The sequence below is a fragment of the Antennarius striatus genome, chromosome 3 (genome assembly GCF_040054535.1).
Source record: "Antennarius striatus isolate MH-2024 chromosome 3, ASM4005453v1, whole genome shotgun sequence".
Taxonomy (NCBI): domain Eukaryota; kingdom Metazoa; phylum Chordata; class Actinopteri; order Lophiiformes; family Antennariidae; genus Antennarius; species Antennarius striatus.
Genome location: NC_090778.1, coordinates 1,500,498 through 1,528,465, shown reverse-complemented (window position 1 = coordinate 1,528,465; position 27,968 = coordinate 1,500,498). Strand labels below are relative to the sequence as shown.

At 45.2% G+C, this 27,968-nt stretch overlaps 1 protein-coding gene across 1 annotated transcript; it reads left to right on the top strand.

Annotated features, from left to right (window-relative positions):
- Positions 1-46: 46 nt before the first annotated feature.
- Positions 47-27,926, top strand: adgrd2 (adhesion G protein-coupled receptor D2). The gene is made up of 27 exons (XM_068311402.1): positions 47-91; positions 283-341; positions 873-1,126; positions 1,201-1,830; positions 2,855-2,861; positions 3,748-3,863; positions 4,912-5,006; positions 5,164-5,179; positions 5,411-5,697; positions 8,189-8,300; positions 8,782-8,916; positions 9,220-9,328; positions 10,583-10,688; positions 10,777-10,832; positions 11,112-11,238; positions 11,335-11,438; positions 11,769-11,871; positions 12,853-13,006; positions 13,620-13,753; positions 14,556-14,671; positions 18,495-18,615; positions 23,358-23,399; positions 23,527-23,580; positions 23,748-23,895; positions 24,711-24,766; positions 25,159-25,189; positions 26,335-27,926. Exons 1-27 carry the CDS (start codon positions 47-49, stop codon positions 26,340-26,342), a joined length of 3,225 nt encoding a protein of 1,074 aa, XP_068167503.1. The 3' UTR covers positions 26,343-27,926.
- The last annotated feature ends 42 nt before the right edge of the window (positions 27,927-27,968 follow it).

Sequence of the window (27,968 nt, the reverse complement as noted above, 5' to 3'; positions counted from 1 at the left end):
TACGTGAGGTCAGTGTTTATTCCAGCTGGGATCCGTTGGCTCAGAGATGATGGGAGCCCTGCACACTGGATTGGTGCTCCTCTCCTTCATGGTAATGTCCTCCTCGTCCTACACCACCTCTTATAATGTCAAGGTTTTCTGTCTGCTTTTTCTTAAGCTTTCATTTGTGTGTCTAAAAAAGCCACCCAATGGATGAACACGATGCCCATGAGGCATCCAATCACATAAAAGTTTGACGCATTAACACTCTGTTGGGCTCATAACATCACCTTTGTCCTGCAGGTCATTTGTGAGAGTGAACCAACACACGCTGGTCCAGACAGCCTGGAGGACCCCCATGGTGAGACTGTGGATCACTTATTGTGGTCATTTAGGCCCCGTCCACACGATAACGGATTTTTGTAAAAACGGAACTTTTTAAAAACGCATCGAAAACGATTCGCGTCCACACTACAGCGTTTTCAAAAAAATCTCCGTCCACACGTAAACGCAGCAGTGGGTTTTCGAAGACTGCTATAAGCATGCCAAACCATGTGGTGGCAGTATTGAGTCAAATTTTGTCTAATAGGAATCCTCCGTGTTTTGTTGTCACAACACACGGGCCCATAAATATGACGTCACCGCAGTTTTCGTCGAAGGCAAGACGTCAGCGTTTTTAAAAAGTCGCGGATACGCCGTCCACACGACAACGCAGACCCAGCGTTTTTAAAAAGTTGCGCTTTCGTTCCGGATATCTGCGTTGTCGTGTGGACGGAAGGCGTAAACGCGATAAAAAAATTGCGTTTTTAAAATATCCGTTATCTTGTGGACGGGGCCTTAGTGGTCAAGAAATCCACTACGCTGATCTGTTAACTGTCTAGAAGTTACTGTGCATCTGTTTCTCCAGGAACATCCAGACTGGTCCATCTGACCCCACACTTGGCCTTCCAGCTGGTCAACAAGTCCTTGGTTTTCTCCAGGGCGGACAGCGTCTGTAGGGCTCAGTTCAGCTCTCTGGCCAGCCTGAACCGGTCGGAGGAGAGGCAAGGAGTGCTGGAGCTGCTTCAGCAGGCTGGACATCACTCACCTATCTGGGTGAGGAGCCCCCAAAAAACATCCTCTGAGCTGGGTTCCCTCTCCAAGCAATGTGAGTGAAATCAGAGGCAAAACAGCTCAAATAAGACGGGAAACTTCTCATGACTTCTTCTGCCTTTCGTTCAGATTCACAGTTTCAAGCCCTGATCTTCCCAAAGGACTTCGACGAGGGCTTTGCTCGTGTCAGCCTGTCCTTTCCCACCATGCCGTCCATCAGTGTGTGTGTTCGTGTTCAGTGGAACCAAGACTGGTCCGAGGTGTCGACCATATTTTCCTATGCTGCCCCTGTTTTCACCAATGAGTTCCAGCTGAGAGGTCAGGTGGATGTACAGGGGCGTGTCCTCCTGGCCCTTATCATCCATGGGAAGCACATGCCGTATAAAGCGTCCTTCCCCAACGATGGGGCGTGGCATCACATCTGCGTCACGTGGCGTCAGAGCAGTGGTCACTGGGCAATTTATGTGGATGGGGACCTCAGGGACACGGGCTCCAGCGCCGGCACCTCCAGGGACATCTTCAAGGATGGGATCTTCATTCTAGGCCAGGACCAAGATTCCTTTGGAGGAAACTTCACCGAACCCTTTTTTGGAAATATCACTGACTTGAACATCTGGAGTACACCTCTGGAAAAGAGGCACGTCGCGTCTGTTAACACGTGTTCACCCATAGCCCAGGATGTGATTTTCAGTTGGAACCCTCGCTACCTGAGCATCCACCCCGCTGTCAAAGTCGTGCAGGTCTTTCTACTTTGCCCAGGTGAGAACACTTTACCTTCTTGGGGGGACTGTCTGATGCTGAGTCAGCATAATAATTGCCTCCTTCAGATTTCATTTCACACAGTCTGGTCATTGCTGACAAGTTTCCAACATCAGGTAACATTTAGATAATCAATGACATCAACAGTCTGAGGTCTGCCTCAAGCATCTCATTGAGCAACACCAACGTTTTCAAATGGTCCACCAGGTCCTCTGAATGTACTCAGACCTGCTACCACACAGACGGGGCACTTTGGATGGGTTGGGGTGTCAGGATACAGGTTTCCAGGGTGATGATGGTGAGAGGAGGAGACTCTGACAGACGGTCTGTGTAGGGGAGTGTTGTTGTTTTAACAGAGACAAGAGTTTTAAAGACGATTCAATTAAAAAGCTCAGATTAAGTCAACTTTTGATTTCTGTGGATGTGCTAAATCTCACAGTACTGTTCAGCATAGCGTTCTATACATTTAGACTGTGACTGGATTCTAATTTAATTTAATGTATGTAAAGACAGGACGTCCTGCAGGGCAGCTTTCAGACTGTAATACTTTTGGCAGACAGAGGGCAGCGTTTGACAGTTCAGCTTCCACCCTTGTTGGTTCACGTCCTAGTGATTAAGGTAGGTAAGTACGTAGGTAGGTACGCAGGTCGGTAGGAGGGTAAGTAGGTAGGTAGGTAGGTAGGTAGGTAGGTAGGTAGGTAGGTAGATGAGTAGGTAGGTAGGTGAGTAGGTAGGTAGGAGGGTATTGAGGTAGGTAAGTAGGTAGGTAGGTTGGTTGGTAGGTAGATAGGAGGGTAAGTAGGTAGGTAAGTAGGTAGGTTGGTAGGTAGGTAGGTAGGAGGGTAGGTAGGTAGGTGAGTAGGTATGTAGGAGGGTATTAAGGCAGGAAAGTACGTAGGTAGGTAGGTAGGTAGGTAGGTAGGTAGGTAGGTAGGTAGGTAGGTAGGTAGGCAGGTAAGTAGGTAGGAGGGTTAGGTAGGTAGCCATGTAGGAGGGTAGGAGTGTAGGAAGGTAGGTAGGTAAGTAGGTAAGTAGGAGGGTATTAAGGTAGGTAGGTAGGTAGATAAGTAGGTAGGTTGGTTGGTAGGTAGGTAGGTCAGTAGGTAGGTAGGTATGTAGGTAGGTAGGTGAGTAGGTAGGTATGTAGGTAGGTAGGTGAGTAGGTAGGTGTTCACACAGTCTGATGTCATTTCCTGTAACTTGTGATGTTTTTACCAACAGATCAAACGTTTCTGTTACCTGAAGTTAACTTTACTTCGGTGTCAGTGGAACCTCCCTAATAACCAGTTTATATTAAACTCATTAACTCTAACCAACTGGTTAGTTCCTGGTTAACCACTGTTAACTAGTTCTGTGTCCAGTGAACAAACAAACCGACTTCTACTAATTTAGTCTGACTTGTGAACGATCCAGTCGTTCACCAACAGTCCTCCCCTCAGAACCAGACAGCATGAAGCTCCAGAGACACCCCCACAAACAGAGTGGGGGGGGGGGTGAGACAGGGAGGGGGAGGATGGATGGAGGGGATTCCCACAGCTTCAGCTGGGGGGGGGGGGCAGCTCTCTGGTGGTGAGCAGACACTCCTCCAGCTGCCTTCACCAGCAGTTAGGATGGTGTGTGTGTGTGTGTGTGTGTGTGTGTGTGTGTGTGTGTGTGTGTGTGTGTGTGTGTGTGTGTGTGTGTGTGTGTGTGTGTGTGTGTCTGTGTGTCTGTGTGTCTGTGTGTCTGTGTGTGTGTGTGTGTGTGTGTGTCTGTGTGTCTGTGTGTCTGTGTGTGTGTGTGTGTGTGTGTGTGTGTGTGTGTGTGTGTGTGTGTGTGTGTGTGTGTGTGTGTGTGTGTGTGTGTGTGTGTGTGTGTGTGTGTGTGTGAAGCCATTGACACACGTTGTCTTCCTCTGACTGTGTGTGCATCAGAAAGCCAGCAGGGGGCGCTGCAGGCCTGCAGGACGCTGCAGGACGGGCCAGACCAGCCCCCCCAGGTCGGACTACTAGACTGTTCTGATCCGCTGCCCTTTATCTGCGTCAGCAGCAGAGGTGAGCAGGTGGTGGGGGGTCACTGACCCTGTGGACAGAACACACACATCACGCTGTCACACACACACACACACACACACACACACACACACACACACACACACACACACACACACACACACACCTGTTACACAACAACTGTAAAATATGAATTTGTCAATTCAGTATGAATATTAAATTTTCGTTAGAAGCATGTCAAGAATGTCTTATTACCAGAGCTGCCAATAGAAGTGCTGGCATCAACCTCCCCCAGGAAATATTTCACCAAGTAAAGGCAGAAATAATTTTCTAACTATTTATAAAAGACGCTTTAGATTTGACTCATTCAGCTGCTCAGGCTTTTATTTCTGAGTGTTCTGTTTCTTTTCGTGCCTCCAGAGGATTGGCCAGAGTTATGTCACAAACATAAAATGTATGTTTTAATTTAATAGACACAGTTTTAACGTTTCAAATGCAGAATGAAAGTTTCTTCCCAGCGTGAAGCTGAACCGGCCTTCGTGGGTCACTGAGTGCATGACGGGCCTCGTTTACCCTGAGTTTGGTCTCTAAGGATGTGTGAAGGCTAAGCTAATGTTTATACAACATGTTTATACGTCCCTTTAATCATTTTTAATGAAAATAAAAATAAAGGAACTGTGACAAATACAATATCTTTTTTTTATTTAGTATTTATTTAGATAAACATGACATGTTTATTGTAACCTGTAACCCATCATGACGTGTGTTCATTATTCTCCACACCAGTCAGCTGTGGGTGTGTAACAACACATGAAACGTGACAACATGACGTTAATTCAGTGTAAATGAATATAAATAGGTGAGAGGACGGCTCTGAGGTAAACGTGTGTGTGATGTGTAAAAGCATGTAGAGCTTCCTGTCAGCGTTCATGCTAGTGAATTATTTGCTGATGTGACGATAGCGTTGGGGAGGGAGGGAAGCCTGTGGACCCAGGTCAGAGGTCTGGTTCCTCCTGGGGTGCAAGAGGAACCAGACCGGAGCAGCAGCCGTTACGTCATCCTCACCGACGGTCTGTTGTCTTTGGCTCAGAGCGATTCCTGAAGATGAGGCAGATGAGGGACGTCCAGAACGCCCGGCCCACCGTCTTCATGAGCCGCCTGATGGAGCTGTCCAACAGCACCCAGGTAGGGTTCACCTGTCACCCCCCCAGAGGTCCAACAGGACCCAGGTAGTGTTCTGTCACCCCCCCAGAGGTCCACAGGACCCAGGTAGGGTTCACCTGTCACCCCCCCAGAGATTCAACAGGACCCAGGTAGTGTTCTGTCACACACCCCCCCCGAGGTCCAACAGGACCCAGGTAGTGTTCACCTGATACCCCCCCAGAGGTCCAAGAGGGTTAGAGTTCGGGCTGGGGTTAGGGTTAGAATTTGATGTTTGTTTTAGGATTAGGGTTGGAATTGGGGTCAGGTTTATGGGTTAGGGTTGGATTTAGGGTTGGGGTCGGGGTTAATATTAGGGGTTCAGGTTAGGGTTATGTTGTGGTTAGGATTAAGCTCCGTCAGACGTGTCTGTCTCCACCCCCAGACAGTGTTGGGGCAGCAGCAGTCAGCGCTGGGCAGCCTGGCCCAGGCCTCCGCCCTGCTGGACGCCTCTGCCCAGGCCCTGGAGGACACCCAGGGGGACGGCCTGCAGCCGACGGACATGCTGTCCCTCATCCAGCTGCTGTCTCTGGCCGCCGACGCACCCGTGGAGCCGCCCCCCAACGCCACCGGCCAACGCCAGGGCGGCGTCCAGGACCTCAGTCAGTCCTTCATCACAGTGGCAGACAGCATCATCAGGGAGGACAACGCCCACAAGTGGCAAGCCATCAAAGAGGTCGGCTAGCACCGATAAGCTACCACTGTTAGCACGAGTGATGAACCAATCACAAGTCTTTATTTATGCCCGAGGGGGAAAGGCTTTTTTTCCCCAGTTCCTAAATTGCAAAACATAAAAACAAAGTAGGAGTAAGAATAAATCATTTAGAATCAATATTATAAATAAGAGAATAGATAGAATAATATATAAATACAGATGTACACATTGACTGCTGCTTCATTCCTCATTACTATATGTCAAAGTGAGACATTATACAGCTTGATGGCCACAGGCAGGAAAGGTTTCCTATGGAGTTCAGTAGTTATCAGTAGTTTAATTACATTTTATTTTAATTAACTAATAATCCTGGTAGAGGAATTATTAGTTCACTCTAGCACACCGGTTATTAGTAGCACACATATAGTGTGCACAGGCCTGTAACACACACACGCGCACACACACACACACACACACACACACACCTCCCACCGTCAGTTCACCCACCAAAATGTTTTGCCCGACACGAGTCTTGAACCGGCGACTTCTGGTCCCCAGCCCAAGACCTAGTGGACTGAACCACTGCCACAGGACAAACCCCAATATCTACTACTGAACAAAGTCCTTCGTCCCATCAGTGTCCCGTACAGTGGGTGGAACTCATTGTCCAAGGTGGTTCTTAGTTTGGACAATGTCCTCCTCTCCAGTAAGTCCATCTTTGCCCCAATAATGTCTGCAATCCTGAGGATCAGTCTGGTGGCATCTGACACCCTCAGACCACTGCCCCAGTCAGTCTGTTGGCGTGCCCCACCCTCAGACCACTGCCCCAGTCAGTCTGTTGGCGTGCCCCACCCTCAGACCACAGCCCCAGTCAGTCTGTTGGCGTGCCCCACCCTCAGACCACTGCCCCAGTCAGTCTGTTGGCGTGCTCCACCCTCAGACCACTGCCCCAGTCAGTCTGTTGGCGTGCCCCACCCTCAGACCACTGCCCCAGTCAGTCTGTTGGCGTGCCCCACCCTCAGACCACTGCCCCAGTCAGTCTGTTGGCGTGCCCCACCCTCAGACCACTATTCCAGCACACCACAGCATAGAGGAAAGCACTGGCCAGCAGAGACTGATAGAACATCCTCAGAATAGAGTTTCAGTTCCTTCAGGACAAAGGGGCGGCTTTGGCCCTTTTTGTAGAGGGCATCAGTGTGCCTCCCCCAGTCTAGTTGATTGTCAATGTGGATCCATAAGTACTTGTAGTCCTCAACAATATCCACATTGGCCCCCTGACTGTAGACTGGGGTTACTTGTCCATTTGTCCTCCTCAAGTCCACCACCAGTTGTTTTGCTGATTCATCCAACCACTGCTGAGTCATCAGAACCCTTCTGGGGATGACAGGTATCTGTGCAGTAGTTGAAGTCCGTGGTGTAAAGGGTGAACAGAAACGGAGAGAGAACAGTCCATTGTGGGGCCCCGCTGTCGCTGACCTCCCTATCAGACACAGCATTACAGGTGCACATACTGTCGTCTGGAGGTCAGCTAGTCCACAATCCAGAACTCTAGAGGACGGTCGGTCTGCATAGCCGTCAGCGTCTCTACACAAATAGTTGGTCAGATGGTGCTGAAAGCATGATCCTCATGGTGCTGCCCACCTTGTTCAGGTGACCGTAGACACTGTTTAGCTGGTAGATGATGGCATCTCCACTACAATGAGGGGCTGGTAGGCAAATTGCTGAGGGTCCAGGTGTGATTGGTCCAGGGGTCGGAGATGTTCCAGGACGAGTCTTTCAATGGACTTGATATGGTGGGAGGTCTGTGCCACAAGTCTTTAAACCTTCACTCCACATGGACACGGTGGACAGACAGGCAGACAGGCAGACAGGCAGACAGACAGACAGACAGACAGACAGACAGACAGACAGACAGACAGACAGACAGACAGACAGTCAGACAGACTGACTGACAGACAGACAGACAGACAGACAGACAGACAGACAGACAGACAGACAGACAGACAGACAGACAGACAGACAGACAGACAGACAGACAGACAGACAGACAGACAGACAGACAGACAGACAGACAGACAGACAGACAGACAGTCAGACAGACAGACAGTCAGACAGACAGATCTCGGTTGTATTCTCTACAGTTTTTCTGTCACTTGAGCTTCGACACAATTCCACACATTTCAACTTCAACATGACGAGGGTGGTGTTTCTCTCGGCGCTCGCCTCCCTTCCCCCCCAGGCCTCTCAGCGCTACAAGGCCACCTCAGCGACGCTCAATGGAAGAGCGGCACAAAAACTGTGGCAGTGCTCATCCACCTCTCCCCCAGCTCCGTCTCTAAGGCTCCGCTCGCAGACGACCGATTTCAACACAATCACTAAATCATGAATTGTTGCCTCCATCAAAGGCTATTCTGTCCATCAGAAAGCCCCCTCCATCTCAACTGTAGACGTATTGTTGGACGGTTTGAAACGCGCCTCTTTAGGTGTGATGGGTGTCGCTGCTGTGCTGTAGGTGGTCAACGGCCCCATGGACGTGGTCAGGAGCATCGACCGCATGGTGACCAGCCTGAGTCCCCGCCTGATGGCAGAGACGGATCACATGACCATTCACAGCCCGAACATCAGTGAGCATCGCACACACACACACTCACGCACACACACACACACACACACACACACACACACACACACACACACACACACACACACACACACACACACACACACACACACACACACACACACACACACACGGCGAACACGTTGCCGCCTTGTCAAAGGTAATGATAAAATCTGACATGCACATTCTGTGCCACCTCCATTGTGAACATTTGTTCAAGAGACTTCTGTGAAGCTCTTACCGCCGCCAAATAATGAAGCAGAAATATGCTAAAGTTGCTATGGTAACAGTGTTTCAGCAGAAGTTAATCAATCTCGATTGAAATTCAAACCATTGCTTTTGATTGGAGCACTGCTCTGTCTCTGTATCTCTATCTATCTATCTATCTATCTATCTATCTATCTATCTATCTATCTATCTATCTATCTATCTATCTATCTATCTATCTATCTATCTATCTATCTATCTATCTATCTATCTATCAGAGCTGGAGCTGCATCATCAGCACCTGGAGACGGGCTTCAGGGGCTCGAGGTTCTGCGGGCCTCAGACGGAGAAGGCGACTGATCCAGACTGTATCTTAGTCCCGTACCAGAAGATGCAGGATCTCCAGGACAACGGTAGGCAGATGAGATGCTGCGATAACCGTTTACAACGATATTCAGATGAGTCTGTCACAAGATGGGGAGATGCATTTAATTCAGCTCCGCCTTGGAATGCACTAACGGCAGACTTGTGTAACATGTACTCACCTACTTACACTCTCAAGGTCTCTCAGTGAAGTGCAGATGGAGGCACATTGTTGGGTTTGCAACATTCTATTCATGCTGAACAATACGCAATCCTAAATGAACCGCATTTCTCCAAGCAATGTTTTATTTGTCTGTCTGATGAATTCTCGTCGCTGCCGGCTGAATGTGCAGGCTTCCAGAGGCTCACATTGGTCAACACGTGGTACGGCTCTTTGCGGCCTCTTTTCAATCCGGAGGAAAACATCACCATGGTTCCTACCGTCACCGATGGCAGCCAGAGGTAACCTTCAAGCACAAGTGAGGCTGAAAATGGGTGCTTTTATTTTATAATCACACCTGTCAAAGTAGCATGTTTAGTCCATCAGATATTGTGGTACAGTCTGCAAAAGACTTGCGAGCTCAAGGCTACCCAAAGAAAGTATCTTCAGGCTGGAGCGTGGTTTTAATGTCAGAACACTAGTTACTCAAAACACATTAGACTATAAATGTACTTGTTGTCTGGAATCAGGCCAAGCTACAAGACTGTCATCCAACTGTTCCACCTGTTATCACTGCAGATTAACAAACTGTAACTAACAACATGACGCTCAAGTCACGCATTCAGTTCTATCAACAGTAGGACATGGGATGCACTGTCGCTAAATCCAAATAGGTATTATTTTAATTAGCCTCTAGCATTCTTTGCTCAGCAAATCATTTCTTTTCATGGAATACTTTTATCAGCTTTAGAGAACGCAATCGATATTTTGTGATTAAAGTTTAGTAAGTGGTATTTGATCAATCTCTTGAGTGTTTCCCTTCTATCAAAAACAAATCGTTTCTAAAGGGTGAGTTACCTTTTTTTCTTAGACAGTGAACCCTCGTTCCTCGTGGTAAAGGCGTTCCAGGAACCACACGCGAGCTATTTCTGATCATTTAGGGTAATCCTAACGTTTCTGAACCCTCCCCATACTATTATATAGATATTAAAACCACCTTCTATCTGTATTACCTTTAAAACACTCTGATAGACTGTCTCACTGAAGTCAGAGACTCACGGAACGTAGCGCACTTAAGGATGCTGTCAGCCAATAGAATGCGTGTACAGTATCATGTGACTGCCTACCAAAAATCTGCGATGAGGTGAAGTCTCAAGCAAAAGCACAAGGGCGCACTGTCCGTAATAATTTTGGCAAAAAATAACTGGAATAACCAATTGTCAACCAATTCCAAGGTGGTTTTCATGCCCAGCAGGTACTACTGGTGCCTCAGGACCAATCAGCAGGATGACCGCTTCAGTCATACCTGGTCACATGAGCTGGGAGAGAGTCCACCAGCCAATCACCACTCACCGTTCAGTCCACGTCTCATCGGAGACACAGCGATGATTAATTCAGGAGGGCTGGATTAGACTAAAACAACCCCCCTGGTTTTACTTTGCACACAGATTATGTCGTGTTGATGACTGGGACACGTCAGAAACGGACTTGTATGACCTGAACACCGTCCGTGTCAGCGAGTCATGTAGTAATATACTGTGAATTGACTCCACCAGGTATTTGGGCACAGTCTTGGGCTCCTCTGTCATTTCCACCACCGTGCTGGGAGACGACCAGCCGGTCAGCGCCGCCGTTCACTTCCAGCTCAGGCACCGAGTCCAGGTGAGTAGACCTCTCCACAGCGCCCCCCTCTGGACTCTGAGCAATCACATGTTCACCCAATACCTGATGTATTCTATGTTTGTCCCAGAACCCATCTGGCACCGTGTACGATCCAGTGTGCGCCTTCTGGGATTTTGACCTGATGTAGGTAAAAATCAAGTACTGACAATGTGGAGGTCTGAGATTCCACCGAAACGCCACCGTTACCCAACGTGGTGAAGAAATGTGATTAATGCAGAAATGCTTTTAGACCGAAGAACATTCTCATTCCTGGCATTCCTGTGTGTGTGTGTGTGTGTGTGTGTGTGTGTGTGTGTGTGTGTGTGTGTGTGTGTGTGTGTGTGTGTGTGTGTGTGTGTGTGTGTGTGTGTGTGTGTGTGTGTGTGTGTGTGTGTGTGTGTGTGTGTGTGTGTGTGTTGTTAGTCCAGAGGCTGGTGGCTGGTGGAACACCAGAGGCTGTGAAGTCGTGTCCAAACAGTCTGGATACACAACGTGTTACTGCAACCACACCACCAACTTCGCCTTGTTGCTGCAGGTGTATGAAGACCAGGTAGATGTTGGTGTATTTCATGTGTGTGTGTGTGTGTGTGTGTGTGTGTGTGTGTGGCTATTTACAGCTCCTACTGTGTGTGTATGTGTGTGTCAGAGGAGCCAGGAGAACGAAAGAGCTCTGCAGGTTTTGACGTTCATCGGCTGTGGAGTGTCTCTGTGTGGCCTCCTCTTCACCTTCATCCTCTTCATCGCAGTGGGGTGAGTCACGAATGTTACCGAGTGCACTCTGTAAAGCACACAGGGTGAAAAGCATTTCATAAAACTCCGACTGATTCAGATAAATAAATGAAAAAGCAGGAAGTTGTACTCGCCGTTATGTCAATAGCTCCAGAGGGAAACATCTGAGAGCTGCTGAGTCCTCTGTGTGTTATCACCTTCACATTAGTGTGTGTGTGTGTGTGTGTGTGTGTGTGTGTGTGTGTGTGTGTGTGTGTGTGTGTGTGTGTGTGTGTGTGTGTGTGTGTGTGTGTGTGTGTGTGTGTGTGTGTGTGTGTGTGTGTGTGTGTGTGTGTGTGTGTGTGTCTATAGTGTCCCCAAGTCTGACCGCACCACCGTCCATAAGAACCTGATTGTCGCCCTGGCCGTTGCTGAGCTGCTGCTGATGTGCAGCGATTGGGTGTCGGCCAATGAGGTAAGACGACACTAGATGGACCAATCACAAAGTTATTTAATGGTTTTTTATTCTCTACAAAAATGAGCATTTGTAGAGGTCACCCCCCTCCCATCCCACCCCCACACCCACGGCTGTGGTGAGTCCAGCTGACACAAAGGTCCTGAGCTGCATTCAGGTGTATTTGTTCTGTTTCAGAGTAAAAATATCTGATATGAATGCATTAAAAAGACATGGAGTCACAAGCACAAAATATCATGAATGTTTAATTCTTATACATCCAGTCACACTTTTTCTGTACGTACCAAGATTTAAAGTTTCAATCATTGAAACGTGAAACAAACATGGAATTAGTTGTTATGTTTGTTCACGTCAGCCTTATTTTGTCATCATTTTAGCTGATGTTCTATTTCAAATGTCTTCACAACCGTTGCAGACAGAAAGATGAAACAAAAAGCACATCGCTCAGGCAGCAGAGGGGATGAAAATGAGATGATGACCTTGACCTTGAGAAAACTAGTTCAAGGTCAAATTTCAACTTTTGTACATTTTTTGCACATATCTCAGGAACAGGATGAGATAGAAAGACGAAACAAAAGGCGTGATATTCAGGGAGGAAAGGGGATGACCTTGACCTTGAAAAACTAGGTCAAGGTCAAATTTTCACTTTTTTACCTTTTTAGGAACACATCTCTGAAACTTGATGAGATATAATCACAAAACAAAAAGCATCATTTTCAGGAAGCCGGAGGCACAAACGTGTGGGTCAGGGTAGAACCAAACAGTCCCCTGAGCAGACACTTGTGACTATGGCACCAATAGGAGGTGACACTGGTGAATGCACTGTGTCCACAAAATCCAGGTTTAAAGGACACATGTCCTAAATGAACTTGACCTTTGAACTCCAGGTGATTGTGCCCATAGGTTTTGAGCGCAGGTCTTTCACGTGAGTGGTGAACAGATCTAAACGGAGCACCTGTACCTTCCTGTTTCCTCCTGCAGGTGGCGTGCTTCATCGTGACCGCCCTGCTCCACCTCTTCTTCATGGCCTCCTTCTCCTGGATGCTGGTGGAGGGTCTGCTGCTCTGGAGCAAAGTTGTGTCCGTCAACATCAGCGAGGACCGCAGGATGAAGCTCTACTACATCATCGGCTGGGGTAACGTCTCCCATCAGGGGTTGAGGGATGCTGAACTATTGATCTACTAGATTCAGTTAATAGTTCAGTTTCTCACACCCTGTCCAGTGGAACCAGACGATGGTTTGATCTATTACTTAAATGATGATGTTCAGCTCAACGCGACACACCAGGTAGGATTAGAGCCAAAGGAAGGGAAAACATATCAAAATATTGAATATCAGAATTTAACAAGAAATAACTACATTATAGGAATAAAGTTATAATTTAAAGAGACAAAATCCGACTATAAGGAGAATAAAAGGGGATTCATAGGAGGAAAACCGTTTATTTATGTTGACATGACATAAACATGTTGTAGTGAAGCCTTCCCCACTTCCTTTTTATGTTTTATCATTCAATATCTCGCAGCTGCTGCTCTACATGTTCACCAGTCGGTCTGCGTGTTATGTCGCATGAACGGCTGAGAATGTGTGAGAAAGGATGACAAACACTGGCTGTCGGCGCTGTCGCCGTGCAGATGGTGAACGCTGCTCAGACTAAATACCCCCAGACTAAACAGCTGCTGTCGCCGCTTCGTAAATACGCCTTCAAACACGCTGCTGTTTGATTCTCCATGTGGATTGTTTTGCAGGACTACCTGTTCTGGTGGTTGCTGTAACACTGCTTGTATCAGTGGACCGGTACAAGGCAGACCAGCACTGCTGGCTCAACATGGAGACCCACACCATCTGGGCCTTTGTGGGACCCGTTATCTTTGTCTTAGTGGTATGTGACCAGTGTGTGTGTGTGTGTGTGTGTGTGTGTGTGTGTGTGTGTGTGTGTGTGTGTGTGTGTGTGTGTGTGTGTGTGTGTGTGTGTGTGTTCTTCCACCATCATGTAAACTTCCTGGATGAAGAACCTCGTGTGGCGTCATCATCAGAACCACGTCCTCCAGAGCTGTTTTCATATTATACACATTATACACATTATACACATTATACACATTATACATACATGTTATACACAAATACTGTTAGTCTCTGCAGACAGCTGGTGGACAGGAACCTGTTATTCCCAATCCCAAACAGTACAGAAGATCAGTGTGTGGAGCTTCTGGACCTCCTTCTGCCTCCCTCATGGTTTTGTTCTTGATTTAATCTTGTTTTATTCTTGTTTTATTCTTGTTTTATTCTTGTTTTATTCTTGTTTACTCTTGTTTTATTCTTGTTTTATTCTTGTTTACTCTTGTTTTATTCTTGTTTTATTCGTGTTTACTCTTGTTTTATTCTTGTTTTATTCTTGTTTTATTCTTGTTTTATTCGTGTTTACTCTTGTTTTATTCTTGTTTTATTCTTGTTTTATTCGTGTTTTATTCGTGTTTACTCTTGTTTTATTCTTGTTTTATTCTTGTTTTATTCGTGTTTACTCTTGTTTACTCTTGTTTTGTTCAGAGACCATGTGAACAGTGTCCACCAGCTGTTTGCTAAACGTCCTGTTCTCTGTGCGTTAGCGTTAGCGTTAGCGTGAGACTAAGGGGGTGTGTCGAGCTGCTGGAGGTGATGCTGATGCTGTCGTCCTCTGCCTGCAGGTCAATGCAGTTGTGCTGTGTCGGGTTGTCATGGTGACCGTTTCCAGCGCTCGTAGACGTGCTAAGATGCTCAGTCCAAGCTCGGCTTCGAAGATGCAGACCTTTGACCTCACCTGGTGAGATATAATGGATTTTAACTCTGTGTGTGTGTGTGTGTGTGTGTGTGTGTGTGTGTGTGTGTGTGTGTGTGTGTGTGTGTGTGTGTGTGTGTGTGTGTGTGTGTGTGTGTGTGTGTGTGTGTGTGTCCTGCTTTTCTCTCTCCTCTCGTTCGCCCACTCTCTCTCCCTGTGGTTGGGGTCGAGCCAGTCAATAGAGACAGTGTGAGAGACGGGAGTTCAGGCTCTCCTGTGGGAGTCATGAGGCTTATCAGCCCAACACCTGGTCTCAGAACGACTCCGTGTGTGTGTGTGTGTGTGTGTGTGTGTGTGTGTGTGTGTGTGTATTATTTCATTTACGTTTTGCTACAGATTCCTTCTTGCTGTGTGAAACACGACGTTTCGGAGCAGTTGTGAAAGAAGAATTTAAAGTTTGTGCAGTGAAGTGAACCGACTCTCAGACTGTAGGTTCATTCGTTCTCATCCCTTCTCTCTGAATACACAATCGTTAGTCCTTTATTTCAATGTGAAATACTTTAATTGACTTAACTTAAACTTAAGGTTATACTTAAAGTGATGGTATTATTATAAGGCGAGTCTGTTTTCCCTTGAGGTGATGATGGGCGTGTCTTAGTCTGACTGTTTGATCAGGGGCGTGTCCAGCAGGGCGTGTCCAGCAGTGACACATGAGAACCAGGTTAACGTCACCATCAGATGAAGTGATCACAAACGTGAAGGGACTGGAACACACGACCTCCTTCCCTGAACCTGGTTTCCTGTCTCCCTCAGCTCCTCTTCGTTTCACGTCCGTCTCCTTCTACTTCCTGTTTTCTCTTGTCTACCCCATCATGTGTGTCCCCCCCTTCTCCCTTACAGGTTCATCATAGTTCAAACCTCTATTTGTGGAAGTGTCAAAAGTTAACGTCCTAACTTGTGTCTGATGTTATTTTTCTTTATTGATTGATAGTTTGATCCTTGATTGATGGAGTTCTGTGGGTTTAATAACCTGACAAATGAAAAGGATTTATGTTAGAACAGAGAAACAAACAAACATGTTTTTTCTGTCTAACTGTAATGTTTGGAACTAGAATCAGTCAGAAATTCAGTTATTTAACATTAAGGAGTAGTTACATTTAGTTACATTACACTGAGTTACATTTAGTTACATTTATTAGTTACATTAAGGAGTAGTTACATTTAGTTACATTACACTGAGTTACATTTAGTTACATTTATTAGTTACATTAAGGAGTAGTTACATTTAGTTACATTACACTGAGTTACATTTAGTTACATTTATTAGTTACATTAAGGAGTAGTTACATTTATAGTTACATTACACTGAGTTACATTTAGTTACATTTATTAGTTACATTAAGGAGTAGTTACATTTAGTTACATTACACTGAGTTACATTTAGTTACATTATTAGTTACATTAAGGAGTAGTTACATTTAGTTACATTACACTGAGTTACATTTAGTTACGTTTATTAGTTACATTAAGGAGTAGTTACATTTAGTTACATTACACTGAGTTACATTTAGTTACATTTATTAGTTACATTAAGGAGTAGTTACATTTAGTTACATTACACTGAGTTATATTTAGTTACATTTATTAGTTACATTAAGGAGTAGTTACATTTAGTTACATTACACTGAGTTACATTTAGTTACATTTATTAGTTACATTAAGGAGTAGTTACATTTAGTTACATTACACTGAGTTACATTTAGTTACATTTATTAGTTACATTAAGGAGTAGTTACATTTAGTTACATTACACTGAGTTACATTTAGTTACATTTATTAGTTACATTAAGGAGTAGTTACATTTATAGTTACATTACACTGAGTTACATTTAGTTACATTTATTAGTTACATTAAGGAGTAGTTACATTTATAGTTACATTACACTGAGTTACATTTAGTTACATTTATTAGTTACATTAAGGAGTAGTTACATTTAGTTACATTACACTGAGTTACATTTAGTTACATTTATTAGTTACATTAAGGAATAGTTACATTTAGTTACATTACACTGAGTTACATTTAGTTACATTTATTAGTTACATTAAGGAGTAGTTACATTTAGTTACATTACACTGAGTTACATTTAGTTACATTATTAGTTACATTAAGGAGTAGTTACATTTAGTTACATTACACTGAGTTACATTTAGTTACATTTATTAGTTACATTAAGGAGTAGTTACATTTAGTTACATTACACTGAGTTACATTTAGTTACATTTATTAGTTACATTAAGGAGTAGTTACATTTAGTTACATTACACTGAGTTACATTTAGTTACATTTATTAGTTACATTAAGGAGTAGTTACATTTAGTTACATTACACTCAGTTACATTTAGTTACATTATTAGTTACATTAAGGAGTAGTTACATTTAGTTACATTACACTGAGTTACATTTAGTTACATTTATTAGTTACATCTGGACCTTTGAGGGCAGATGTGATGCTGATGTGGCCCCCGGGGGAAATGAGTTTGACCCCCGTGCTTTAAGGAGTCACATGACCATCTGATGAAAACTTCACCTGAATCTTCTGAGACGACTCATGAGGGATGGAACATACATGTGGTGTTCGTCGGTGACGTGTTTCTGTTGGCGTGTTAGTGATGCAGGTCACGTCTGTAGAATTTAAAGGTGATATTTAAATTCTATTTTTCATAATAAAGTAAAAAGTCCTTCATCCCAACACAGCGTTGGGTTGTCTTCCATCCATCTTCCTGATGTCTGCCTCAGGCTGATGGAGATGGATGATGCCCCCCCCCCCACACACACACACACACACCTGACAAACAGATTGAGAGTGGAAGTGTTTGCCAGCTCAAGAATATTCTATGCATTTTTCAGTCAAAGTGACTTTGAAACATAACAGGAGGAGAGGGAAGTGCTGATTCGTCCTTGCAGAACATGTGTCGTCTGAAAACACAATCTTTTACCCAGGTGCAGGAGTGTGACAACAATGGTGGTTTGAACAAAGGCGAGCGTTCCTGCCTTGCCCCGTGAAATTGTTCCGGGCCTCACAAGCACCATTGAAAGGATGATTGCAGAGCAGCAGGAGTGTGTTAGAGAGTAAAATCTATAGCCGTGTGCAGACGTTTCACCGCGACTCAAGGATAGAATATTTTAGAAAGTAATTCTGCTGCTTTGGTTCGGTCTGCGCTCTGTTCTAACAGCTCCACAGCAAATACAAGTTGCACCAGTTTTATCCTTAAAACTGGACTAAAAAGACTAAAAAAGAATGTTTTATGAAAGTTTAGATGTTTTTATTAAGGAATAGAAATTGATCAGAGGCAGTGGATTCAGACACGACAGATCAGCGTGTCTTTTTGTCCCAAACAGTCCAACATGGACACAAAGACAAACATTCTGAGCCAAGATGTTAACTCAGAATTGTGGGTTGGGATTAAACCACAACTGTTGATTCTTGATGTAAATTATAAATGTTAAAAAATCTAAAATATTGAAATGTGTTTTCTTTCGTTGATACACGCGTTTTTCCAGTTCTGTGTTTTCAGGAAAACCAATTATTTAGTATGAAATTTTTTTTAAAATAAATGAACACAATGTAGTTTGGAAATAAATGAAAACAGAAAAGGATGAAAGTTTAAGAGTTTAAGAGCAGAAACACAGAAATGTCCCTTAAAGGATGTTACAAACGTTTGAGACGCAACCTGTCCAAACACACTGATTCACACTGTAGGCATCGATGATTCATGTGTGTGTGTGTGTGTGTGTGTGTGTGTGTGTGTGTGTGTGTGTGTGTGTGTGTGTGTGTGTGTGTGTGTGTGTGTGTGTGTGTTCCAGGGCGGTGACCCGGCCCGTCCTCATCCTCCTGCCGGTGCTGGGCGTGACGTGGTTGTGTGGCGTGTTGGTTCACGTGTCCGTGGTGCTCGCCTACATCTTCATCCTCCTCAACGCCTTTCAGGTGAACAAACGTGTGAACCCCCCCGCCCCACCCCCACCCCCCCAGAGACACGTAGCATGAAGCTAACCCAGCTACGGTTACCACACTGTTCATCTGGAGTTCATCCCATCAGTGACGCGTTTTGTCTCTGATCATTAACCTTTGACACAAATACAATAATCCTGGGTGTGTGTGTGTGTGTGTGTGTGTGTGTGTGTGTGTGTGTGTGTGTGTGTGTGTGTGTGTGTGTGTGTGTGTGTGTGTGTGTGTGTGTGTGTGGGAGACGAGCCAGGCCTTTGAACAGCGGGTCAAACCACGTCTACCTCCAGCTCTCCTCCCTGATAACGCAGCCGTTATTTCCTCTCAGACAATGTTCTCTACTTCCAGCCTGTTTACTGCCTGTTTCTCTCTCGTCCCACCGCTCTGTGCATCCCTCTCTCCCTCTCTCTCTCTCTCTCTCTCCCTCTCTCTCCCTCCCTCTCTCTCCCTCTCTCTTTTCTCTTCACTCCACTCATCCTTCCGTCTTCCTCTGGTCTTTAATTAATCAGAATGAGCTGGCCCCTGGGTGACCCCCAGAGAGCTGCTAGTTAATTTAGATTTACTGCCGGTGTCCAGCGCTGGGCAGATAACACCAGAGTAGGAGTTCTTCCTCACGGAGGGAGGAGGATGCTGGGCCAGCCCTCCTTCTCCTTCTCCTCCTTCTTCTCCTTCTCCTTCTTGCTGAAACATGAATAAAAACCCTTTGTCTGCTTTATTCGTTTGTTTGTATAGATGTTCACCATCCCTCGGGTTTCGTCTCACACTTTGTGTTGTACTGCCTGTTGTACTGCCTGTTGTACTGCCTGTTGTACTGCCTGTTGTACTGCCTGTTGTACTGCCTGTTGTACTGCCTGTTGTACTGCCTGTTGTACTGCCTGTGTTGTCCCGTGTTGTACTACCTGTGTTGTCCTGTGTTGTACTACCTGTGTTGTCCTGTGTTGTACTACCTGTGTTGTACTACCTGTGTTGTCCTGTGTTGTACTACCTGTGTTGTACTACCTGTGTTGTCCTGTGTTGTACTACCTGTGTTGTACTACCTGTGTTGTCCCGTGTTGTACTACCTGTGTTGTACTGTGTTGTACTACCTGTGTTGTACTGCCTGTTGTACTACCTGTGTTGTCCCGTGTTGTACTACCTGTGTTGTATTACCTGTGTTGTACTACCTGTGTTGTACTACCTGTGTTGCACTACCTGTGTTGTACTGCCTGTGGTACTGCCTGTGGTACTGCCTGTTGTACTGCCTGTTGTACTGCCTGTTGTACTGCCTGTTGTACTGCCTGTTGTACTGCCTGTGGTACTGCCTGTTGTACTACCTGTGTTGTACTGCCTGTGGTACTGCCTGTTGTACTGCCTGTTGTACTGCCTGTTGTACTGCCTGTTGTACTGCCTGTTGTACTGCCTGTTGTACTACCTGTGTTGTACTGCCTGTGGTACTGCCTGTGGTACTGCCTGTTGTACTGCCTGTTGTACTGCCTGTTGTACTGCCTGTTGTACTGCCTGTTGTACTACCTGTGTTGTACTGCCTGTTGTACTGCCTGTTGTACTGCCTGTTGTACTGCCTGTTGTACTGCCTGTTGTACTGCCTGTTGTACTGCCTGTTGACCGTGGGTCCAGGAGGACTGCTCCCTCCTCTGTGCTGTGGTGGTTCATGTATGTCACACGTAACAACAGAGCTGACTTTGACCTGACTTGTTTCCGGTCGACGTTCTGAAGTGAAGCTCAGACTCCACACGACAATCTGCAGCGTCTGTCAATGTGTCGCTGGGTTTTTACATAATGAGGGTTTCTCATTATCAAAGTTTAGTCATTAAAACCAAGTGGGTCTTTTTTTAAGGGTTGTCTAACAGCTACAGTCTTTGTTAGACTATAGTTAGACATCTTTGTCTCATTTTGAGATCGCCCGATCTCACTTTGTTCAGCTCCGTCTCTGACTGTTGAAGCTTCAGGAGAAAGTTCACAAAGTTGTTTTCCTCCTGGAGGAGACAGAAGTCTTCATCAACAACCACTTGACATAAAACACAGGAAGCCAGAAGACGGCTTTCACCATGAAACTGAGCACTGAGATGGAGACTCAGAGAGATTAGCGTGTCCTTCATGTAATCTGACTGATTACATTTATTCTGATTAGAAGCATAATTGTGAAAACATAATCAGAAGACACCGGTTTAATCAAATGTATGCATGTAAACACTGTTGATGCACCTATCTGCCCCGGAGCACAACCGGGTTCCTGACAACAGCCACCAGTCGGCTTATCTCACAGCATCCCCTCGTAGCTCCTCACAGGTCATGTTGGGAAGTATTTGGGATAATGTAATCAGATTACAAAGTAAATGCATTTGAAAAGGCATGCAATTAGATTACAGTAACAGTCAGGAAAAAGTTGAATAACTAATAATCGATTTCCTCATCGAGACAAGCGCTCTACTTCTTACTAGATAAATATTTCTGTCATATCTAAATAATATATTTAAAGAGAGTAAAATTTTCAATTTTGACTTCAAAATTTAATATTTCCATTTTGATGAAATGCTCCAGCACACTATCCTGTGTACTGTAGGATGTACACATTAACTGTAAATGAAGTACTGTAAAAGTAAAATGTATTTCATTTGAAAAGAAGCATTTTTATTAATGAATATTTGGTATTTTTTTCCTGTCATTATGTAAATTTGCAGCATGAAATGCGATATTTTAAGCAGATTCTTTTAGACCTAAAGTAATGCTTCACATTACCTTTAAGTCAATGGATTACTGCACTAAAGTCAAAGACTTGAACTTGTAGCTGACTGCATTTGATCAGTGGATCAATAGATCAGTGGATCGATAGATCAGTGGATCAATGATCAATGGATTAATGGACAGAGGGTTTTGGCCTGAACAGTTCTGGAGCCTGAGAAGATCCGTCCATGATGAGTTCCTCTGACAACTACATACCTTCAGTGGCGTCTCCTCCATTAGCATTCCAGTGGTGGTCGTAGTGCTGAGTGATGTGAGATGCTGGTGGTTGCTATAGCAACATCGTCAGATGTTTGCTTGTGTGTTGTTCTGTCGTTTAGGACACTTCGCATGGTATTCCAGAAATGGTGGTTGACTCTGCTGCCAGGTCCAGATGTTCTACCAATCCGGACAGGTTTAGGGTTCTGGTCCTGAACACCTAGCCTATCCTACCTCTGGAACAGCTATTCCACAGAAGAATATTGTAGCATCAACCAGAGGAGCAGCCGTTGAAGTCGACCGTAGTTCTGATCCAGAGACGCATGCCTCTTCGTTGTCATGGTGATGCCTTGACCCGCCCTACTCTGCCATTGATTGGTTTGGCATGGCGATGAAGTTTCACTGTGGTGGATCAGATCTCAGCTCCCCACCCTGGGTGTTCTTCAGGGTGTGGCCCCAGGAGGCCCAGAGGCGTCCCACCGCTGATCAGTACCTGGTGTTCTAAACACAGACTATGTTAGCGGGAGGTTCTGACCCGTACATTCAGTTGTCAGCAGAGAAACATTTATTCCTGTCCTGTTTGGTTTGTTACATGTTTAGAATCCACATGTGAGCGTCTTTAGGTTTAGACTAAAGAGAACAAATCTAGAAATATCAGAAAGCTGAAAACATTCGTTTAAAGGTCTATGAAGGTCTATGAAGGTCTATGAAGGTCTATGAAGGTCTATGAAGGTCTATGAAGGTCTATGAAGGTCTATAAAGGTCTATGAAGGTCCATCTTATCTCATCTTGTCTCATCTTAACAATTGTGGGTGGTGGATGGGGCAGTAAGGGCTTTGGTTTGCCCCAGACACATGGTTGTAGGTGGGGCGGGGAGGTGGGGGGGGGCACATATTCATTCATCTCTGACTGAGAGACACACCCCCACAAGGACACTTTATTCCAGCTCTGCTGGTGTCATTAGGCAATGAGGCTTCATAAGTCATGAGGAGCATTACTGTTCACTTTAAGGAATAATTCACTGTAATGAATAGATTAATGTAAATGTTTTATAATTAATAGTTTATTAAAGCATAAATGTTTTTAATTTAATGAATAAATTAATGTTTATTCAAATATTTACATTTGTGTATGAATGACAGTAAATGAGAAGCAAACATTTAACAGAAGAGAGAAAACTCAAGTGTGTGTGTGTGTGTGTGTGTGTGTGTGTGTGTGTGTGTGTGTGTGTGTGTGTGTGTGTGTGTGTGTGTGTGTGTGTGTGTGTGTGTGTGTGAGACCATTTCTGGGCTTGTGGACGATGAAAAGTGCCATTACACTTCACAAACACATCGCACACACACACACACACACACACACACACACACAGGGAGCCATTTGGGGCTCAGTGTTTTGCCCGAGGTCACGTCGACACGCGATGGAACCGCCGGTTCGTGGGCGACCCCCCCACCTCCACCCCAACAGAAAATAGTCTCACAAATTACATTTGTGGAGCAGATTTCCCTGTAAAAGACAAGAGATCCCACTTGGACTGGCTCAGCCTTGCCCTGATGAATCCAACTGAAGCTGCTGCCAGAAGGGAGTAGAAACCCACACAGGCGCAGAGCATGAGGAGGTATTTTGCAATCCATGGTTCTGTGTTGGTGTAGAGAAAAGCTGAGTTTGACAGAGTGCAGAACTAAATGGACTTGATGAAGATATTTCATTAAAAGCTGCATGAATGGAGTTGATTCTTCCTCACCTCAAATTTTTTTGCATGTGGTAATGCGTGTGTCTCCTCTCCACAGGGCCTTTATATCTTCTTAGTGTATGCTGTTTACAACAGTGAGGTAAGGCATTCACTTCATTGTCGCTGGATCCGCCTGTGGCAGACGTTCAGAATGTATCTTTGTGTGGTATGTGAGGCTGCCAGCCTTTCAGACAAAACAGTGGGTGTAAACAGCGCTTCTCATTTAGGTGAGGAATGCCATAAAGAGGATCAAAGAAAAGCGAAAGGCCTTATCTTTCACGGTGAGTGAGTAAAAGCACACGATCAGATCCATCAATACAATACGCAGAATATCCCCCGGCGCTGAATGTTTTACAGACGCTGCTCTGCTTTCATGTGGACACTTTGATCTGTTTCTGATTTTAATAAATGAACATTTACCAGTATTCTCTGACTGGTATATTATCAGAACTGCTCCCCGCCGACGAGCTTCCTGCCCTCCCAGAGGGCTCCGATTACCTCCTGGGGCCGCAGTCCTCCGACCCCCTCCAGCCCTGAGACCAGCGAGACTTCTGGAGCCCCCAGCTCCTCCTCCACATCACTGGTTATCAAAAATGGTACGCAGCCCAACCTGGGGCGTACAAACACCCCCTCGAATTACTGATGAGGCCATGGGGGTATACTCTTAGGGTATATGTTAAGGGTATACTATAAGAGTATATGCTAAGGGTATGCACTAAGGGTGTATTCTAAGGGTACATGCTCAGGGTATACTATGAGGATATACTATAAAGGTATACTATGAGGGTATATTATGAGGGTATACCATGAGTGTATAAAGGCATACTATGAGGATATACTATGAGGGTATATTATGAGGGTATACCATGAGTGTATACTATAAAGGTATACTATGAGGGTATACTATGAGGGTATACATGTTTATATTAGTATATACATATATTTGTGCAATTTCCTCTGGAATTAATAAAATATCTCTATCCATCTATCTATCTACACTAAGGGTATACTCTGAGGGTATACTTAAAGGATATACTGTACAGACCTGGGGAAATTAAACAGATTACATTCATGACTCATGACAGAAACATCTGTAATAAAAACAATGAAACACACAGACAGACAGACAGACAGACAGACAGACAGACAGACAGACAGACAGACAGACAGACAGACAGACAGACAGACAGACACACAGACAGACAGACAGACAGACAGACAGACAGACAGACAGACACACAGACAGACAGACAGACAGACAGACAGACAGACAGACAGACACACAGACAGACACACAGACAGACAGACACACAGACAGACAGACAGACAGACAGACTGACTGACTGACTGTTCCTACAGCAGGTACTGTGGGTGTGTGATGAACACCTAAATCTGTTTTCTTGTTCTGCAGAGAGCTTCAGGAAGGAGAGTTTTGTGAGCTTCTCTTTAAAACCTGCTTCAAACCAGGTACGTTACATGTGTACAGGTGTGTTATAGTGAACAGGTGTGTTATAGTGAACAGGTGTGTTATAGTGAACAAGTATGTTATAGCGAACAGGTGTGTTATAGTGAACAGGTGTGTTATAGTGAACAGGTGTGTTATAGTGAACAAGTATGTTATAGCGAACAGGTGTGTTATAGTGAACAGGTGTGTTATAGTGTGTTATAGTGAACAGGTGTGTTATAGTGTGTTATAGTGAACAGGTGTGTTATAGTGAACAGGTGTGTTATAGTGTGTTATAGTGAACAGGTGTGTTATAGTGAACAGGTGTGTTATAGTGTGTTATAGTGAACAGGTGTGCTGTATTTGAGTGCTGTGTAATGACTGTAATAAGTGCTGTTTTGTTGTTTCCGTTCAGGTGGTGCAGCTGACGGGGTTCAAACCTTCAGGTACGACCCCAACACTTCTGTTCTTGAATTAATAAAGACATTATATATAACTTTATTAATCCCACACAGATAAACTAAATCTACAGTTGGAGAAACACAGTAAAGACACTAATAATAACTATATAATAACTGTCAATGCAGAGGAGAACAAACTCATTGTAATTCGTTTTAGATGTTACACACCTGATGTGGAGGTAGTTCAACAAACACAATGTGTTTCACAGATGCACTGACTCTGATGGTGTGTGTCACACACACAAACTGAGGGAGGTGTTCATGAGCAGTTAGCACCTGTAACAGGATGCTAACCCCCCCATCAGATGGACTGTGTAGGTTTCCTGTTGGTCTCCATGTTATTTTTGTCTTTACTGACAATGAAACACAAACCTCAGGTCTAGATACCAAACCATGAAGGACCTGATCTATGAGCCAGAGTCAGACCGCCCACACCCACCTGAACCAGGTGATAGACCCACCCCTCGGATTACTGTCTGTTATTACAATCATGTAAAGGGTTTTTAAAGCATCGCCTGCAGACCGCTTCAGTCCGAACATCATGACCCCCCCTGGACAGACGTGAGTCGTGCTTTGGTTGGATGCAGCCGCCGCTAACGCCAGAGCTGTCTGCAGGATTCACACACGTTAACGTGCAGAAGGGTTTTCTTTAGTACCACTGTTGTCCGGGTACCTGCTCAGCTTCAGTAAACCGGGCCTCCTTCTCATTCTGAAGATGAGAATGAGAAGGTGAACCCAGCAGATGGTCCCAGACCCCCAGGGGCTCCAGTCGCCGTCAGTGGCTACACTTCTCCTGGAGGTGGGGAGAGGAAGTTTCTAATAGACTCATTAAATGTTTAGCTCCCTGGTGGGGGGGGGGGTGATTGAGGGCTGCTCCACCTTCATTGTTGACCCAACACACAAAGAAGTTCATTGCTTCAATCGGGGGGGGGCAGTGTTGCCCATTCACGCCTGCAGCCATTAACCACTTGAACACCTGCTCACTCTCACTCTGCTTTTAGGCTCCCTCCTCTTGGTTTTCTCTTCACACACACACACACACACACACACACACACACACACACACACACACACACACACACACACACACACACACACATTAACATTAATGTTTCGCTGTGTGGTTCCAGGCTGCTGAGCTGAACCGACGGGACGTTGATGTTCAATCAGAACTGGGGGGTCCGGACTCTCCCACCTGAAGGACCGCTGCCACTCACACACCCTCTGCTGCGACGGGGGCCGGAGAAGAACAGAAGGATGAAGATGCACGCTCTCACACTCAGTTCACTTTTTACACATGGATTGTGTTTGTTTGTACGGCGCTTCTTCTTCTCTGCTGCTGGAGGTCAGCCGTGTGGAAACGGGACACCTGAACCATCTGGGTCTTCATGGGGGGGGTTAATGTGCTATTGTCTCTCATCTATTACTACTGAAAGAATTGTATAGATATAGTTTGTGCCTACGATCAGAACACACTAGAATGTTCTGCAGAATTAGCAGCAATCCCTTTAGCATCTGTACGGATTAGCATCTGTACGGATTAGCACCTGTACGGATTAGCATCTGTCTGAAGGGTGATTCATGCTCCCCTGAGTAAATAATCTCTATTCAGAAACACGTGACGATCAGTGGAGAGTCCAAACGTCATCCCTCAGAGGATGGACATGTAAATAATGAATGTATGTATGGTATGATGGAAGTCACACAGGCTCATGTGATAAAGGTCATCACTAACAGCTTGGTAGAACGTGGAAAGAACAACCTGTCAGAAATGTGTTCCTGATCAGAGAGGCTCTTCTAGATGAAACCACCTCGAGGGCTGAAGGTCCAACATGTCAACATCGGCCCATTCTGTCCTGTAGAACATCCAAAACATTGTCACATGCAAACAAATCCCTACAAATAAAAGTTTGATCACTAAAAATAACTCAAATTATTCGAACTCTTACATGTAGAGATGGTTAACCACTGGAACCACCTGATGGTTACTTCACCACCAAAACAAAATCCACCTTCTGTCACGTCTGGTTTCACACACGGCCAAACTGTAGCGTCACGTTCGTGGTAACAGAAAACCCAGGGTGAACAACGGAGGGCAGAAGTCATGTTCTGAACACAGAATAAACCTAATCATCACTATTGTCTGATTGACTGCTGTCTGCTTCATGTTCACCACAAGAAGAACCTGATTGTCCATCAGAACGTGGACTAACGCGATTGGTGGAGCGTTCACTCAATGGCTTTACCCTCATTACTAGATGTTTACATTTGATCAGAGACTCTGACATTTTAATGATCCCCCATGCACTCTCTCCAAGCTTTTTCTTGTTGCTGCTGTCTGCTGTTTGCTGCTGTTAGCTGCTGTTAGCTGCTGTTAGCTGCTGTTAGCTGCTGTTAGCTGCTGTTAGCTGCTGTTAGCTGTCAACAAGCTGAAGCCGATCAATAAGGAGGCATTTTTCCCTTTATATCACTTTTTCTAAACTTTTATTTCTCTAACTCTACTCTGCCTTTGCCAACTATGTCTTCTCCAGATAGCCTCTCCTCCGTCTCTTCCCCATCCACTCATGCTCCCAATATCTGATGTTCAGCTATACCTCGACCTCCATTAGCGAATCAGGAATCTGTCCCAACATCTGTTGGGTGTCGGTGCTCTGCTGTGCTGGGGCGTGGCAGAAAGAGAGGCCGAACTTGTGGGCGGAGCCTTCTCTCCACACCTGTTACTCGTCTCCACACCTGTATCCGATCGGATTGATTAGCCTGAGGC

What these genes read in the sequence shown, in the direction of transcription:
- adgrd2 (XM_068311402.1), top strand. Translation starts at nt 47, where the DNA reads ATGATGGGAGCCCTGCACACTGGATTGGTGCTCCTCTCCTTCATG. An exon ending in GCAGGATCTCCAGGACAACG is followed by an intron (nt 8,917 to 9,219) that starts GTAGGCAGATGA and finishes CTGAATGTGCAG; the next exon opens with GCTTCCAGAGGCTCACATTG. An exon ending in TGCAGGTGTATGAAGACCAG is followed by an intron (nt 11,239 to 11,334) that starts GTAGATGTTGGT and finishes TGTGTGTGTCAG; the next exon opens with AGGAGCCAGGAGAACGAAAG.